Below are 19,204 nucleotides of genomic sequence, written 5' to 3'. Positions count from 1 at the left end.
CTGGGACAAGATAATACCAGATATCTGTACCTGAAATCCCCTCAATCACATAAAGGTTCCAGAACAAAACAAAGGATTTTTGAAACCTTTAAAATATCCCATAAAACACCTAAGACACTGGCAGGAAGACAGGGTTTTAGGGAAACAAATTACCTTATTCCCAGAAGTTAAGGCATGTCTGTTAGACTCATGCAAACTACTAGTTAGGAATAACATGCAAGCTCCTATTTCAATGCCTCAAACCTGCTGCTATTTTACCATGAAAAACCACTCACAGATTTTGTGTAGTCACCATGGCTACAGAAGGAAAGTCTCCTAAAAGTTCCAAAACTAAATGTGGGTGCTGGAGCTTAGAGACCCTGTCTACAAAGCACACCGACATGCAGCAGCCCACTCAGAAAAGTCAGCCACTGAGTAGCCAACACTTGAAAGGAATACCTATGCTGCGCAGACAGATCAAAGCTACAGCAAATGAATCCGAGCCCTAAACTGGGGGACAATCCTTCACAAGTAAAAGGACAGCTTATTTGCCATTCCAAATGCAAATTCTGCCGATGACTTCTGCTAGGGCAAAGGAGGCAGCAGAGAATCATGTAAAATGAATAACTGTCCAAAAATATTCAGAAAACTATCTTTTCTTTTCTTTTTCCTCATGGATAATGGATGAACCCTGAGGTGGCAGGGACTTTCAGCAGCTACCAACTCAGACCTAGACTTGGATCAGTAACCTAATGACAACGTGCTTTTGGTTCTTTCATGAGCTATTCAAGTATCTCAAGAGAAGCACAAAATGCTTTGTGTGTGTCTGATTACCCCAAACTGTCAGTGGTTAATTCCAAAAGTGTATCCTCACTTAAAAATGGTAGTTCTACCACAAATTAAACTATTATAGCCATGAGTAAAATTAGGTTCCACATTTGTACTTTCTAAAATATCAAAGGCATGATTAGCAAAGTCTTTTGTTCAAGATCTCTAGAGTCCTTGAGGTAATGAAAATTGGGTCATGGAGTAGTTTCTCTTAAAGTTTGAAGTAAATGGTGTGTTCAAGCAATACCTGCTTCTGTGACTCATGGAGTATTTGGTCTAGAGAATGGAAATACTGTACCAACACACATACACCAACAGTAGTACCCCTGCCCTCACCAAAAAAGGAGGAAGGGGGGGAAGAAGAAAGGCATAGCAGATGATTTTGAACAGTTTCCTGTTACGATCCCTTGAAAGAAATCCAACTGTACTTTCACCCTGCTTTCTATTTTCTGAATTTCTCCTGACAGTTGGCTCTTTCGTTTGCCAGAACCACAACAAAGGACGGCCTTGAGTTTCCACACAGGCCATTTTCTCCCTCTCTCGTCTCTGATCATCTCACAAAGGTATTATTGTTGCTGGCTTACTGGGGCTCAGTGCACCTGAGGCAGATCAAAGGCACTTTTTAATGCCCGCCTGACCACACAGGTCTCTCTCCCACTGCATTAAATTAAACTCGATGATTAATCTCTGTTGCCCTGAGGGTCCCTTGGTGCACACAGAGAGAGAAAATATATATTTCTATCAAAACACAAGTATAATATACTTTCATTTTATAGCCCTAATTAAAAAAAGGAACAGCTAATTTCAGCCAAATGCAGCTGCATATAGGTCTCATTAAAACACAAATACAACTGCTCTGTGTGCTCTACATTCGGTTCATGCAGTTTGTGCAGGTAATAGATAAAAGAACAGTAAAGCAAAGTCCTTTCACAGATTAAATTCAGAGAAGTTTAGAATTTGCTTATTCTCTGCTGGCTAGACATTGTTCAATCTCTCAACAGATAAGTGAACGAAGGCAGTTAAGGAAATTATAAAATGCTGAGTAGTTACATTTAAATAAAAATCTACTTCACTCTAGCAAAAACTGCACAAGCATCTATTCCTGAGTTTGCATTCAAGTGATGAAGAGTCTAAATAGGTTCCATCTCGTCTATGGTGTGCAGTCTGTGTATGACTTTGGGGTTGCTTGAATGACAAAACAGAACATTGATTAACATCAACACGGATTTTATCATGTCACTTTTGTTACATTAGCATATTTAATGGTCCAGGAGTATGCACAGAAAAAGTGCCATGAAAGTGCTTATGATATGCCGTGCTCTAGTTTGGGAAGCAAAACAAACTGTAGTAGTGAACTGGGTCTACTTTAGAACTTACCAATATACATATATTAAAAATTAATAAATAACCACATACATCTCCTCCTCCAGGGCTAGTTATACTAAAGGAATAAGTTAGAGCCAGCTGGCCCATTTCCAGCTGCTCAACATTGCCCTTAGACCTTTTAGAGAAACTGTCTGAGAGCTCCTCAACTCATTTTGGTCCAGTATTATGTCTCTATTAACTCAACTAATTTCAACCATTTAAACTAACTCAGCTAAATGAAACAGGTTAGGAAGAGTTCACAGAAACAGCTTCTTCTGAAAGGGCAGAAACCTCCATCAAAAAAAGGGAAATAATAAAACTAGTGTCAGGTTCGAAGGGTAACTTCTTCCCGCAGAGCTGGTGTTTGCAGGGTGCCCTACCTGCACGGTGATAAGACAGAAAGATACCAATGTAATTTTTCAGAGAGAGTAAGCCAAGAGTGATTGGAGTTTGAGGCTTGAAACTCTTGTATAGGAAGGAATCCACATATATTTCAACTGGTCTACAGGATTTAAGCTTTTGTTAAATGCTCTGCTTCATGATACTGGGATTATTCACATCTTTAAATTCAATCATGTGCTCAAATGCTTTGCTGAACTACAATCCATGTGACAAGATCACCATTTATTCATGCTCAAGATCATCATGGATTCATGGTGTTACTACGAAGACAACTTAACTTAATGTTAAGCCTGAAGTTTTATTATCAGCTTGCTTTCTTTTTCTCTACTGGAGCTTTCTCCATGAAGCATGTTAGTCCTCCCTAAAAAACTCTAGCACTCCCATTTCCATTTGCTCATTTAGGAAAAATCCAAATTATAATCAGTCTAAATTTAAGACCAAAATGAGTTTTAAATAAAAAATGTGGCAGAAAAGGGTACTTATCTAAATGGAATGCTTTCAGACTCATACATTTTAAAAAGGTATAAATTTCAAAAGCAGACACTAAATTTTAATTGCAATCCAGAAAAAGCTTTTGTATTAATTCACTGAGAAAGATTAGCGAAGTGAAAATTACTTATCAGGATTTTTCTTTCTTTTTAGTCATGATATGTATCATAATTCTATACACCATGGCAACTTTCAGAGGCAGAAGGATTTATATTGATTAAGTGAAGAGGTGGGGGAAAGGGGCTGTGTCTGAAGACATGTACTTCTCCAAAGACACTATTCTGTAACACATTAGTGACAGGCTTGTCACGGATAACTCAAGCTCAGAGTCTTTGGCTCAGATTTCAGGCTGCTCTTTAAGCCACTCTAGCGTCGTGGTTTTTACTTTCCATGTCATTTTTCAGTATTGATTTCTACTACTATTAAAGTTCTTGCTTAAAAGCAAATGCATGGTAATATATAATTAATATCCAAAGGTAAAGATAGAATTACCAGAAAAAATTCAAGGAAAAGGAAAAGGGTGAGAAGCACAAAGGTCATTTTTCCCCTTCAAAAACATTGGTTAGTATATTCTGTACAAATTAGGACTACGCATACAACCTACCCCCATGTGGCATGAAGATGTTCCACAGATCATAGCAACTCGGGATGTAATTGGCTGGTTTTCACATGGCAGGTTATGTCCTTTCACATCTGCTCCAATTACTCCTATTAAAATAAAATTAAAATTCTATTTTAAAGAAGAGCAAGCCAACCCTCACAAAACAGAGCTTTTTCTGTACAGAAATAATTGCTGAATATCTCACATCACTGCTACAAATCAAAAAGTCTACTTAGCCAATAAACAAAGTTATTTCATCAAATCAGATTAAAATGTATTTTTGTTATAGATACATGAGAACACAGGATGATTTCTTTTACGTTCATGTTTATCATCATAATTTTTAGATGTTATTTTGATTACAACCCGTCCTTCATTCTGTTAGGTAGCACACTAAAATGCATAAAAGACTGCGCTGTTGTGAAAGGCACTACAGTAGACTGCAGATATGTTTATTTGTTCACAGTTTATCGTGCATATACTGTGTTTTGTCAGGGGATGAGTTGGAGAAAGGGATAACTTGGCAGGAGACTGGAAGGCTGCCAGTTTTGTTGTCATGACTGCTGCTGCTGTTCTGTCCATGTCAGATGGGACCATCTAAAGGAAGATTACTCCTTCCCTATGAGGAACTGTGCTTGGTTCTGAGGAGCTTCTGCGTGCAGGACGGGACAGGAAGGAGGACACTCAGCAAACACTCAGCCCCCAGCAGAAACATACACCAGGAGGTGCCAGAGAGGAGCCAGGAGATGGCTTACAGAAAGGGGCAGACCCACAGCCAAGCTTCAGCATACATAACATCATGCTTAATTCACTTAGGGGGAGGCTAAAGTGGAAATCCTACCCTCTCCTCCTCCTCTCCGAGGTTGCATTCTTGCATCACATTGTGCTGCACCCAGCAAAATGCAGCAGCCCAACAAGTAATATTTTTTTGTCTTTTTTTTTCCTTGAACATTACTTTTCTACTGGCAAACTGGTCACCAGACTGCACATTGTGTCTGCATCTGCAATGCGCAGTCTGGTGACCAGTTTGCCAATCCTGGTAAAAAAAAGGATCTTTCCTCTCACTGTAGAGGGAACATGAAAGCATTTGCTGGACATTGTGAAAGATGCCAAGTGTTACTGCTGGTTAGTATGCTACATTTCATTAACACCACCTTGTTTAGGCCACCACTGCAAGATTCTGTTATTAAATCGGTCTGTTGGGGTTTGTCTTATCATGATTGTCATGGTTATCATGGTATTATCATCATTGGAAGTTGCCTACATAATCAGAAAATTACAGTGTACAGTATTTAAAAATCTGTCCTTATGTCCCTTTACACTAGCTGGATTGTAGCTATGTAGTAGTGTAGCTGTCGCACACATAGGTTATTTGTAAGGAGCAAAAGAAAGCTACAAGTATGGCTTCTACCTCTTACGCTTTATTTTTCACTGCTCCAACACAGACATGCACGAGTCCATATTAAGAATTTTGGTAGGTTGTCTAAAAGGCAATTTCCTCTACTAGGCAACACTGTAATAGAATTTCTTAAAGGAGTTAAAAATATTGTTCACACTTCAGAGGGAACAAATCTATTAAAATGAATTGTCAACATATGTTGCAAATGCATTTTCATGAACAATACAAAATTGAAAAGCCTCATGTTTAGATATTTTTAATCACTAAGAAAAAATACATTCTGCAAAATATGCATTCTGGGCCTTTTTGAAATCAGTGGGATTTTGTCAGTGGCTTTACTAGTGTTTAGGGTTGCTAGAGTCTTCCTATTTGTGATTAAATGAAGTCAGACAGCGAATAAATCTGGAACATTCTCATAATAATGAAAGCTTAGATATTTTATTCGCTAATGATAAATAGCTAATTTATTTTCTCTATTTTTGAGTAATGAAAATATCATTTTCACCTTTAACTTAGTTGGAATTTTTCACACTCTGAGGCAGACACAAAATCTTTTGAAGATTCTCAAGAGAGACTGAGAACAAGAAGTCTGTATACCACACAAACCGTAGGGGAGATTTTAGAAAATCAGGCAATGCTTAGCATGTGTACTTTTGGATCTCTTCCACAGTGACAAAGTATTTTAGATACTGTACAATAAATTACCTATTTTTGCTGAAACAATGCTAATGTCTTTTTAAAAGGTGCAATGTAAATCTTATTTTTATGAGGCCTGTCCCAAACGACTAGCCTCCCATTTTTATCTGCAGGCTCCTTTAAATTGGTACAGTAGGTCAAAATGTAAGACATAACTACTTGGCTTTTAGATTTTTCCTTTTCCATAATAGGTATCAGATGGCCTGATTCAAGAGTCATAGATGACCTCCACAGACATTCACATTACATAATTCTTTATCTTTACCTTATTTTACTCAAAACTTTGAAGCTTTCATAAACTTCAGGAACCTGTCCAGCAAAAACACACTTTATATCCAGCCAAAAGCAGATTTGAACAATGTGTCAAAAGCTATTCACACTGAAAATAAAATATCTATCATGTCATTTTGGTTTAGCCTCCAGGATAGGAGAGAGCCCTTCTTGTTACTTTGCTGTTACAGACTACTTTTAAAACAAACAGCAGAATGTGTTCAAGAATAATGACACCCACTGGATGTTGTCCCACAAACTAATCTAACACTTACTAATATACAAGTCATATCCTTCAAGCAAATTGCAAACCTCAATATTTCAATACAGATCACAGCACAGTAAGCACTAAAACACACAACAGTACTTCTAAAAAAAGTTTTGCATCAACTACAAGAGTTATTTATTCCCAGTATTTTCACATTTTAATTCACTGTTTCAAATATCTCTTCTCTATTTTCTTTTCTCTGTGCCCCTTTTATCATTGTTAAAAGATTAATATGCTTTAGTGCATTGCCACCCTTAATAGCTTTTAATCAGAACACAGTTTCACTTCCTACTTCTGTTATCTATTATCTCTTTTAGCTTTTCTATTTTTCCTTCAGGATTTTCAGCTCTGTATTCTACATACAGTCTAGTAGGTTAAACTAGACTTGAAAATGATTAAGGGTCTCGTTATTAACAGCTATGGATGAAGGACAGCTATTCAGTATTGATTAGCACGCAGGTTCTCCCATTGCGTTACTGACTCTTCCCTCTGTAATGCGCTTTTCCCTCTCTTAACAGCAGCCTATACATTTCTTTTCTCCTGGCAATGATTTCAGTAGTCTGCTAGTGTTTGTGGTGCCATCTGGGAAAACATATTCTGATAAACAGGATTTTTATCTGTTATCTGACATAAGACGACTGTCTCTATCCACTGAAGTCTTACTCTGTTGGATGCCTGTAGCTACATATTTCTAATGTTAGAGTTTCTTTACAGAAGACTATAGCAAATGAACAGCGCTCTATTCTTCTTTAAATTCAATTCATTGATTTCAGAACATAAAATTTACTGGACAGACTTTTTGTGCTCTGAATCCAGTACTCACAGAATGATGACAATTAAATGGGGACCCTCCACTCTCCTTTTCACATGCTCTGTGACAATCCAGTTTTTGAGCAAATTCATTCTTTCAGGCCATCTTATTATTACATCCTTTTCAAGAACACAAAACTGCTAGGGTACACAGTTTTAAACACATTTTTATGCAATTAGGATACTAATTGACACAAATAGCTTTTTAAGTAAGTCACAACAGTAGGAACACAACACACCTACAACTATGCCACTAAAACTCAGTCTTCCTTGTTGCAGATGGATCTCTCTGTGTAATCCTTCTGAGGCAATAAAAAAGCAACCTACATGATTACTTAACCTCATCAGAAACAGTTATCAGAAGCAAAGTAAATGGATTTAAACATTTAAAAAGTCCCAGGCCTCAACTTCCAGAAGAACAAATGAGATTTGAAACACCACAAAATATTTGAAACAAAACTCGTATTTTAGCAACTAATCATAATTCATTTAGATCTAGAGAAAAATACTCTGATGAGCAATAGATTTCCATTGAACAGTACTGTTTCAACAACACTGAAACTTTCTGAGGTAAGACTTTCTTCTAAACTATCAAGCTAAAACCACCCTCAATTTCCTTCTGAAAAAGTTACATTGAATCACTTTGGTTTTGACTGCATTTAGGTAAGGCCAAAGAGCATAGTCAGAAAATGGAGCCTTTGAGCCTCCCCAAATCTATTTCAACACAGTTGAAGCTGGCATTATCAGAAAATTGTGCTGGAGAAGAAAAAACTCTAAGCATCAGGCCCCCCTCTCCAGTATGGATAAGAAGTTCAAAGTTGCAGAAGGGAATGCTCTGCAGTGGCCAGTTCCGCCTCTACTTCTGTTTGCTGGTTTAGATGCACAGTATTTACCTATTTTAACCCCCTAGACCAAAAGCAGCATTTTTGGAACATACCCCACATTGTGCTAGCTTAAATGTATGTGAAGAAGTCTCTATTGCATTACTGAAACAAAGCATGAATCGTTTCTAAAACTAAGAAGGAAGACTAACTATGAACAAGCATCAGACAGCAGACTTCTCCCTTAGAATGTTAATCTGTTATTTTTCTTGCCTATCCTCAAAGTTTTGAGCAACAGAAGATGCAAACTCTCAGCACATTGGCATGCCAACACAACGGTGTTTCAGTTCAGGAATTCAAAGTGGAACTAGCAGGAGTTAACAAACAATTTTGAAATGAAGCTGAAAAGAAATAAACAGTGATAGCCCCTTTCTATACAGATATTCAATATTAGCAGTTATTGTGAGGGTTTTTTTTTATTTCAATTATTTCAATTATTTCTATTTCATAAGAACAGCATCAAAGCAAATTGCTGGATACCAAACAGGCTGTGAGAAAAATGGCTTTCTAAAATTAATTCGGTACACTCCTGTTTCCAAGAATAGTAAATATATGACTGAGTACCTAGTCCTCCAGCATGTGCATCAATGAGAGATGCTGCTACTGCAATCCCTTCAGGGAGCCCAAGATCTTTTGCAGCTTCTGGCGTTAGACCTTTTCCAACAGACTCTCCAGGAGACAAGACGTGGTTTCCTGGGCAGACACAAGAAAAACCAAACACCTGTCAATTTACTAAACAGAAAAACAAATGTGTATGTTATTACAAGAACTCCCTTCCTCTCCCTCAAGTTAGTGTGGTATATTTAAAAGAAAAAAGTGCATCAAAGAACTCCATTTGATTAAGAAGTATCTTTCATTATCTGTCTGTATATTAAATACAACCATGCTAGATCAGGCTGTCCCATAGCAATTTAAAACTTCAAAAGTATTCAATGTCCTATCTAGCCACAGAGAAAGATTTCACCACAAGCAATTAAATTCTGCTTGGCATCTTTCCAAGAGATATGAAATACTCATGCAGAAATCCCACGTTCTTGTGGGAGTTACTGACTGGGCTGCCTGCAGCCATTCTCTGTGCACGTGAACGAGACTCGGCTCCGTCTACGCTCACAACTGAAAACTGCATCTGATGCACAAGGCAAGGGCCAATTTTTTTTTCCCATTTCCATCCTCTCCAGCAATTTCTAATAGGAATAAGGTGGCTATAGTAACAGAAACTCTGAAAAAGAAACTGGCTTAAGCAGCAAATTCCTCCTATTGCAGCTGTATTTCCTCACAGGCTTAAACAATCCAGTTTTGAGCCCTCACTGGCCTTATGAAGTCTGAAGAACGTTATGGTCACCCTGAACGCAAGCAATGCAACCCTTCCTTCTCAGTCCTGGCACAAGGGAGCCTGGTGCCAGGTTTTGCCTGCATTGGTGTGCGCTACCATAATGCACACTTAGTTTTGTCTAGCGAAAAGGGATTGTTTCAATAATTAAATCACGGTGATAGAAATCACTCAGAGCTTAGAAGAACAAATCTAGATTCATCCAACTTTCAGAATTTAAGGACACCTCCCCTCCGACAGCATCCTCTCTGAATATAACCACAGCTGAAGCAATGAGACTGACAGCTCCTGGAACCGCATGCACTTCTCTACTTATCTAAAGATTTTGGGGGTGAGAGGCAGTGAAAGGCACAGTGGGAGCTTTCATATACCTCCCTCCTAATACCATGGCTTTAAATCAGAGACTTTGTGCTCATTTAATAGTATGTATCTGTAGGTTTACGCAGTTCAACAAATCTTCTGGGCAGAATTGACAAAACTCCTTTTTAAAATAAAACAAGCCTATTTTCACAGTCAAGTCTATTGAGAATGTTACACCTAAAGCACGTTCAGATGTGTAAAAAGGAAGTAAAACATCTTCCACAGAAGAGATTAATTAAGAGAAACAGCACATCATAAAAAATCAGGAACGCACTAATGCTCATGAGCATAATCTTCTAGAAATAGAGTTATACGACCTTACTGCTAGATGAAAAGAAGGTCTGATATTAAATTCACAGGTGGAAAATGGGTCTTCAGTTATACTTCTCACTTAGATGTTTGGTTTTGCTGTAATTTATGTTGGTTCTTCACTTTAAGGAAGGTGTCCGCTTCCTGATGAATGCAGTGTATAGTGCACTCTGCGATTAGACAACACACAACTTCTCTGTATTCATTTCTCCAAGAGTTTCTATTCTATTGACAGCTGCACTGCCACCTCTGAAATGCTAGGCTGAGTCTCATACTGGAAATTTAAAACATGTATAGCCAAACTTTTGCACTTGACTGGGTTTAGTTTGGGGCAGTAACCAAAACTCACCATTTCCATCACTCTAGTAGCTTATACAGATGGAAGTAATGATATTAACTATCTCCTCACAGGAAAAAAAAAAATCTATATGTTATTAACTCTTAATGTAAAGTTAAAACATTGTGCTAGCTTTTTCAAGAGAGGTGTATCTTTTGCATTTTTTCCCCCCCCAATAAGTTGGAGAGCAGGATATTTCTCTAAGAGAACTTTTGTATTACTTTTCTAGTTTTTTAAGACATCAGAGAAGAATACCAGTGAAACAAAGTTGTCTGCTTTTCCTGACATTCGAAGACCCTGCAGGTGGAAGGAAGTTGAAAAGAGTTCATGCAGCTAAAACCAACCACATCATCTTCTTCAGAATCAACTGCCTGACCTGAAAGCATACAAGTATCTTGTATATACAGCATGAGGTAAAATTAATCTGAAATAAAACCTCTTTCCAGGCACTCAATTCCATGCTTGGCTTGTTTATATCAGTCATACTGGTCAAACATTTTAGTGTGTAATTATTATGTGGTTAAATTCCATTTTAGAGATCATGGCTACTATTAGACAAAATCTTTTCCTACCAGCTTCTCAATTACTGTATTTCTAGTTAGTAGGCACTAAGGGAGCAATTTCAGAGATAAATATAATCCTGTCTTATATGGCAGGAGTAGAAAATGACCCTATAGATTCCTTTGGTACTACTTATGTATCAGAACGATGAGCAGCATTGCTGTCTCCCATGGACATAACCTGTGTGAGAACATTCAGAGATGGGCTTCTTGTGATTTGAGGATGCAGCATAAAAATCTTGTATTTAAAAAAAACCCTATTAACAGTAGAGTATGCCCCGTCTGTTTTAGGAGTCGAGGTAAACAGTTACTCCTCAACTGAAAGCACTTCCCAAAAATCTGGGAAGCAACAGCAGTCATAAGTCACCCACGACAGGGATTGCGAAGGGGAGTCTCCTTGGTCACCCAACAGTCAGGGAGAGCAGGAAAGAGATGCCAGCAAGTGAGTAGAGTAAGGAGAGGATACTGACTCTGCCCCTCTACTTCATCCTCCCAGTTTTAGAAATCAATGAAAGCTCTGCTATGCCCATATGATATGTTCATGAGGAGCTCTGTAAAAGGGAAGAAGCAGGCTCTGCATGGGCATTCTTCCTGTCATCATGGAAGGTGCCTCCCCACCCACGCAAGTGTGAGTAACTAGGTGTGGAATGGGCAGAGCCTTGACTGAACCACATGGGTAGAGACCTGGAAAGGGAATTACATTTCTCATTCTTTACTCTTCACTGAAAAACTAGAAAACTCAGCTAAGCATAAATATGTTTAGACTCTGTAGGTATAAAGCTATTAAATGATAAAATAAAAAACACAAAAAGCAACCAAAGAGGAGCCACAATTAAAAAGTAAAGCATTCGAAACAGATTATACTCTGGTACTAGCCCGGGAGAGAGTAAACAGATTCTTACTTGAGCAAAGCACAGTGGCTTTAGAAGTCAAGGGACAGCTCCTATAAAAATAAACGTGTTCTACAGCTACACACCAGCATTTCAAGAGCAGGTGCTGCTCCCCTTAAATCCTACCTGTCAGGGGAAGGAGCTGTCAGGGAGGGAGGAAGGGAAATGAGAGCTGCCTGCGTACAGAGGCGGGCAGTGGGAGTACTACAGAAGGCTGCATAAAAGAGGCAGTGAAAGGACCGAGTCTTCTCAAGGCTCCTGCCAAAGTAAATGTATCGAGTCTTTTGTTTACAGTAGTCTCCTGTGCAAGTCATTTACCTTTGCTATAATGACTTCCAAAATTAGACCTAACCAAACAAACCCATAATGGCTGAAGCTGGAGAACTTTCTGTTTCACATTCATACAGCTGTTTCACTAATGCAGTGCCTTAATCCACAACCTTTTCATTTTGTGCGAGACAGACTATTTCTAGCTTTTTTTTCCCCTATAAAGCAGTGAGTTTACAAAAGGAAAAAGCTGTCTGAATCTCTTCCTCCTCTTTTATCCTTCTTCGAAGACTAATGTTAGAATTTGCTATAATCAGGTTTTGTTTAAAGAATTTATGTGGTACCAACGACCCTCTACCTTTTTAGGCGGTCACCACAGCAACCAGCTGTTTACCAGACGCAACACACAAGGCAGGCAATAATACATCTTCAGTCAACTTTAGTAATCAAAATTCACTGTACTGGCTTACTAATATTTAACAGAACTAGGTACTTTAGGACATAGACCTTTTGAAAAACAACAAAAGCGGAGCGCAGCGGGGGGCCCAGCTGACTCAACTGTGATATACTCACTGAGAACAGCTTTTCATCTACCGTGCAGAACGTGGCTGCATTTCATATGCACTTATATTTGGCTCTATAAGCACATAACAATATAAAAGGAAGAAAATCAAAAGGAGATGTCCCTTCACTAACTTGACACAAACAAACTTGAACTTGGACATATCAATCTTTTCCTGAAATCCCAGCAAAAAGGGTGTTAGAAACAGTCAGATTTAAGGCTTTTTTAACATGGAAATACCCTCCATAAAATTCCCTGTTTGCTGGTTAAAAAAACTTGAGAATTTTCATTCAGGAAAACCAAACCAAATTCTGATATTATAGGCCAGCTTATTTAAAAATGAGAAAAACGGTTAAACAAAATCGCTTTGGCTCTCTTCAATTCAAAATTCATGTGTCTCTATCCGAGCTGCCACAGCAGCTTGAGGCAAATCTAATTTGGGTCCTTTCCATCCCACTGTCCCATACAGCTTATGCCTTTGGCTGTAACACATCTCAACTACCTAACATGTAATTAGTTAAGGCAGACATATGTCTGGCAATAGCAAGCAACCTATGTGCAGGCAGATCCTGATTCATTAAGCTGAAAAGTAAATTGGTTTGCAGACTATAGGTGCCTACTTCAACAAAGACTATTGTCTTCTTGCCCAAATGAAAGACAGCTACTTCATGTATAAATGATAAGCTTTCCTAGTTAAAGGTCAAAAGAAAAAAAAGCATTCTGCATCATTGGATCATTAGGCATGTACATTGACGGACGTGACTGAGTTTTCATTACTAGATTTCAGTGAAACAGTGCAGAATGAACATCTCTTGTAACGCATGGTTCGCTACTCGCTATGCTGACATGCATGTGGGTATACGACATGTATATTTGCATGTCTTACTAAGTAACTAGATGTGATGTATTTGCATCCAAACTCAGCTACCTGACACATTTTTGCATGCAAAAAGCAATTTCAATAGGCTGATAGTTTACATTTCTGGCACTTCACAGTACAATATTCCTAACAGTCCCTCTAAATACAAAGATCATCAATGTATATGACTATTGCTATACTTTCAGAGTTGCAAGTAATCAGACTTTGGTTTGGTACAGTACATCACTAAGATTGTACAGGCAATTTAGCTTGAATTAATTACAGACTATTACTTAACAGAATGCTTCTTATTACTGGATTTTTTTTTAATAATTCACATGATAGCAACTCCTCTTTCAAGAACTAGTTACCCCTTTTCAAAACAGAAAGAAATGACAGACCAAAAATAACCCGATCAGTTGCTGAAAGGAAGCTTTTGAATCTTTCAGCTAAGCTTCTGATACCTGCACAATCTTATTCCCCACCACATTCACACCGTATCCAGATCTAATATCCGTACTGAGAAGATACTGATGCATTATAAAGGGTTCAGAAATGAGTCAGGAAAGCAATTACAAGGATTGAGAAGTATGACAGTTCACATAAGAGTTTTGGTGAAAAACCTCAAGCAGCTCAGTGTTTTCCTTTAACATAGAAAATTTCAGTCTGTGCAGGTCAAGCATGTCACTACAGTCTGCCAGACAGGAGTAGGAAGTTAAAGTTCAGATGAAAAAATATAGTGTATTTTTTAACTAATTCATTAATTTTGAAAAATGGCAGCAACTAATAATCTTTAAGTCTGAAATGGGCTCTCCGTCACAGAAAGTTATAAAATCAAGATTGGTTCTAAGATACACTTCAAACTACTGAAACATTAATTTTAGGGAGTCCAACAGCCTCCAACTTGGAGGACGTTGGCAAATTGTTTGAAATAGTCCTTCTGGTTTTGTAAATCCTGACTCATAAAGCAGACCACTGTTTTAAAAGCTATCTCAGCATGAGGCTTAAGCAAAAAAAAAAAAAAAAAAAAAAAAAAGATGAACAACAAACAGGACCAGGGAGAGGAAGATTCAGGTAAAAAGAAGAAATGACCCAGAATAAAATGCTTTTTTTTCTTTTTTTTAGAACTGTAAGAAAAATAAAAAAGGAGGATAACATTTGAGAAATTTAAATATTAAATAATCACAACAGGCTCAAAGTCTGCTCAAAGCTTCTCCTATGACTTTTAGCAACAGAATTTCAAAAAAAAGCTCCTTGTTTTCATACTAGAAAGAAAGAGAAAGTTCACAAGTCCACAATCTTGCCAGAGTAGAAGAAAATATGATTCCCCAGGCAGACAGAGCCTGGCAGTAGAACTCTAAAAGTGGACAGTGGGAAATATTTTATTATTATTATTTTTTGAAAGCTCTAAGCTTTTACTATCAGTTGTCTAAGCAATGACAGAGCCTGAGGATGAAAGAACACCACACCATACTCCTCATTTCTTGCAGCAGAGAGGAGGGAGAAGTGGAAAGGTACCATCTGCCAGCAGGACTCAACCTGATGATAAGCAGGGTGAATGATGGTTCCTTTCCTTACAGTGGAAGAGGAATGGAAAATGTCACCCAGGAAACACTGTGAAGAAACCTGAGCTGCCCAAGTTTAGCCCAGCCTATTAAAGAACAGTTATTGGAAAGAGGAAGAATATCTCAGGATGAAGAAACTGGCCAACAGGATACTCGTGAAATTCAAGAAAGGGAAAAGCAAAGTCTTGCACGTGACGTGGAAGGATCCCATGCACCAAGACACAGAGGGGGCAGACTGTCTGGAAAGCAGCTTGGCAGAAAAAGGACCGTGAGGTCCAGTGGACACCACGTTGAACATGAGCCAGTGATGTGCCCTTGCAGCACAGGCAGCCAACAGCCTCCTGGGCTGCATTCGGAAGAATGCCACCAGCAGGCCAATGGACATGGTCCTCACTGCCTGCTCAGGAGGCCGCATCCAGAGTGTTGTCTTTTATATTGGGCTCACCAGCACAGGATAAATATGGACATAGTGGAGCAAGTCCAGAGAAGGACCCCAAAAGTGAGAGAGACATGTCATACAAGAAGAGAGACCTGAGACTTTAAACCCAGCGAAGAGAAGGCGGCGGGGAGGGCCGCGGATCTTATAAACATGTAATAAATATCTGATCATAGAATCATTAAGGTTGGAAAAGACTTCTAAGATCATCAAGTCCAACCGTCAACCCAACACCACCATGCCCACTAAACGATGTCCCAAAGTGCCATGTCTATACATTAATGAAGGGAGTAAAGACGATGGAGCAAGGTTCTTCTCAGTGGCACCCAGTGACAGTACAAGTGGCAACGTGCACAAACTGAAACACGGGAAATTACATTTAAACAAAAGAAAAAGTGGTTTTATGGGGGAAAGGTGGTCAAGACACCGGAACAGGTTGCCCATGCAGATTCTGGGGTGTCCACCCTTGGAAATACTCAAAACTCAACTGGACACAGCCCTGAGCACCCTGCTGTAGGTGACCCTCCTTTGAGCAGGAGGAGTCAGACTAGATAATTTCCAGAGGGCTCTTCTAACCTCAACCATTCATGTGATTCAGTGATCTCAAGATGGAAAAAACATAAAATAAAATAGAAATCACAGGAACGTGTAGCTTTTCTGAGAAAACTTCTTTCTAACTTCTTACTGCTGAATCATGTATTATGAAATAATGCCTCCAGCTTTGAGAAAGGAGACACCCTAAAACCTCTTTGCACTGTGCCCGTTTCAGCTCCTTTACAGTTGCTACAGCTCTTGGACGGACTGAAATGACAGGAAGCCAGAAAAATGTTAGCGTATTTGGAACACTCTTCAGTTGTAAATTCCATGGATTTTGACAGCATGTAAGTGTAAATATCCTCTGATTCATCCCCTTAATTTTATTTGAAATTGTAACTTGTTGTAATTTATTGGGGATAGCAAAAGACCAAAGAAAGACAGATAAAGGGACCCCATCTTAAGAGAATCCTTTTACTTATTCTCTATGATTTGCAAAGTATGGTGTTTAAAGCTCGTTGTTACAATCAAGCTCTATGAAGAACTGGCAGCTACAAGCTGACTGGGGGGGGCGGGGGGGTTGGAAATCATCCTTTTCTCTCAGCCTTCAAGGAAATCCTTCATATGCTGTGGAGCATCTGGCATCAAAGGGCTTGGATGAGATAAGAAAACCAGCAGAACTAATGGATTGAACACTCCCTTCACAGCTGCTGTAGCATAAGTTAATATTAACTGTATTCTCCCACCCTGGACTGAATCTTCCATTTTCAGCCTAAATGTAAACAAATGAGTAGACCTTCCAAGTATTAAAACTGACTACTTCTGACACAATACAAAACCTAGGCAGACTATATAAGTGTAACAAGTGAGGTATACAATACCATTACCTTCATTAGTTTTGTATGTGGAAGTAGACACTGACAGATGCAAGAATATAGCCATTCATATAATAACATGTTCATGAATAAACAGCCTGCTGTTTTGTCACTTGTTTGAATGCCTAAAGGAACAGAGAGCACCTGCATTTGAAAACCCAGCATATTGTAAAGCTTGTGCACAGTAAGAGTGACAGCAGGTACCAATCAAGAGAATCACAGCTATCTTGTCAAAGTCCCAAATGATATATGGTTTCTTTATTACCAATTTATCAATAAGTACTACAAATGAAAAAGGATTAGAAAAGAACTTCCAGCCTTAAAATTCTACAGATTCTTCTCAGGGCACTCAAAAATGGCATACACAAGTGCCCAGGTACTGGAAAACATCACGCTTCCAGTTCCCAAAGTTGTGGAATTAAGGGAAGAGTTAGGGACAAGAGATTGCGAAGTGCTAGGACTGTACACTAAAGCACTGTCAGAGTGTGGAGCAGGGAGGTGACACTATTGTACTGATGTATGGGAGTAAACTAACCATAAATGCACTTTAGAGTCAAGACAAACGCTTCATAATTGAAAACACAGTGCCAAAATTTAAAAATAAAATTTAGAAAAAAAAAAAATCAGAAGAAATCCTACTGGAGATGGATTGAGGCAATATGTGAAAAGTGGGCAGCATTATTCTTGAAGGTGGCTAAGAATGATGAGTGGGTAAAAGATCCAGAATGGGATTTAAGTAAAGAGATGTTTAAGGACCAGAGGGGGTTCTTCCTTACACCACCATCATCTGCAAAGTCAAAAATCAAACATGAAAGAATTCTACCAGTCTTATGCTAAAGCAAATTAAGAAAAGCTACAGTTTTAGAGTTATGAAACAGAGAGAGAAGTGCTGCTTTGAAGACAGGCGTAAAACTCTGATCTCCATATTATCCAGTCATATGAAAACTTAAGGGAGAAAAATCCAAGTAATTTTAAGAAAAAGTTTATCATTTTGTGAACAAGATTGTTGACGATGCTTGTCTCCTAAACTCTTATCTGCTGATATCACAAACTATCCATGCAAGAGTTATTGTCATAAGCATATTAATTGCAAGCACTCAAAGTTCAAGGGAAGCACAGTATTTCCATAAAACTTGTCAGATTTAAACAATCCAACTACTTTTCACAGTTTTGCCTCAGATGTTCATAAAGCTCCCATATGTACGAGCTGTGTATTTATTCACTTTCGACGATGTGGCTGTAAATGTCTAGTCAGGAAAAGCTGGGAACTGGGTTTATGAAATCCTTATCATGTTGAAGGGCTGTATTTCCAAGTATGAAGCTTGCTTTTTAAAAAGATACTTAATTAAAATCAGTGTGCTGCTCCATCACAGGTGAAAGAAGGTGACAAATGCCCCTTTACAAAAGACACCATTTTCGCTTTGAACATATGATCTACAAGAATAATAAAACCTATTCTGCTGTACCTGCAACGCTCTCTCAAAGGCACCATCTTCAACCAAAAAAAGAATAAAATATTACCATTCAATAAAAAAATCATTATTTGGTCCCTTAAGTAGCCCCTGAAGTAGAGCGCTGTGGTGAAAATTTATCAGGCATTTTCCTCCAAATGGAATATACGCTTCAGTAGTCTAAGAGGTCTATAGCACATGAAATTTTAACGGAATTGTTAATGTCTTTCCAGGTTTTATAATACCACAAAGAGATACTTATCATGTGCTTTCACCACGGCAGATAAATGCTAATGCCTATAGTACACAACATGTTCATAGTGGTTTTGAATATAAGCCATCCTCTACTCTCTTGGTGGGCAAATTAATGGTATCAATAAATTTTGTAGTATCTCCAGATAACACTCTTTACCTTCACAAACGTGATCAGTAAATTCGCAATGTACAGAAGGGACCACAAACAGTTTATTATGTGGATTCCATGGAAGGTTAGTCTGCTCTGAGAAATGTAAAATGTCAAAGGCCTGGGAATTTTCACGTGTGAACCCACGCCTTGATGTGAGAAAGATTTGTGGAAGATCCTAAAGGTCAGATGTGAGGGTCTCCCTTATCAACAAGGTCGTATGTTAAGTTAAACTGAAACTAAGAGAAGCGTACTACCTGGAGCCACAAGCACCACTCTGATTACAGTAAATATATTTTTAAAGGGCAAGACATTTTAAAAGTGTATTTATCAGAATAAAGAAATATGTACATTAGAGAAGTTGTTCTCGGGTAATTTCCAGAAATATTTCCAGTGTCAGGAAAGTTAAAGCTACTTCAAAAAAAAGTCTAGTCATTCATCTATAGTTCCCTCTGACTGGAAACAAAAATTAAATCAC

The 19,204-nt window shown here is 38.4% G+C and overlaps 1 protein-coding gene across 1 annotated transcript in view; it reads right to left on the bottom strand.

Annotated features, from left to right (window-relative positions):
• FGGY (FGGY carbohydrate kinase domain containing) overlaps positions 1-19,204 on the bottom strand; it is a gene marked incomplete at both ends in the record, with an annotated part of 134,381 nt that overhangs the window by 67,886 nt on the left and 47,291 nt on the right. The window contains 2 exons of the mRNA XM_082002795.1: positions 3,668-3,771; positions 8,553-8,681. Coding sequence (XP_081858921.1) covers positions 3,668-3,771; positions 8,553-8,681 — 233 coding nt within the window. The remainder of the gene's footprint in view (positions 1-3,667; positions 3,772-8,552; positions 8,682-19,204) is intronic.

This window comes from Phaethon aethereus (genome assembly GCF_964289735.1).
Source record: "Phaethon aethereus genome assembly, chromosome: 8".
NCBI classification, from domain to species: domain Eukaryota; kingdom Metazoa; phylum Chordata; class Aves; order Phaethontiformes; family Phaethontidae; genus Phaethon; species Phaethon aethereus.
Note: the sequence above shows the minus strand (reverse complement) of the source record. Positions and strands in the feature narration are given on the sequence as shown.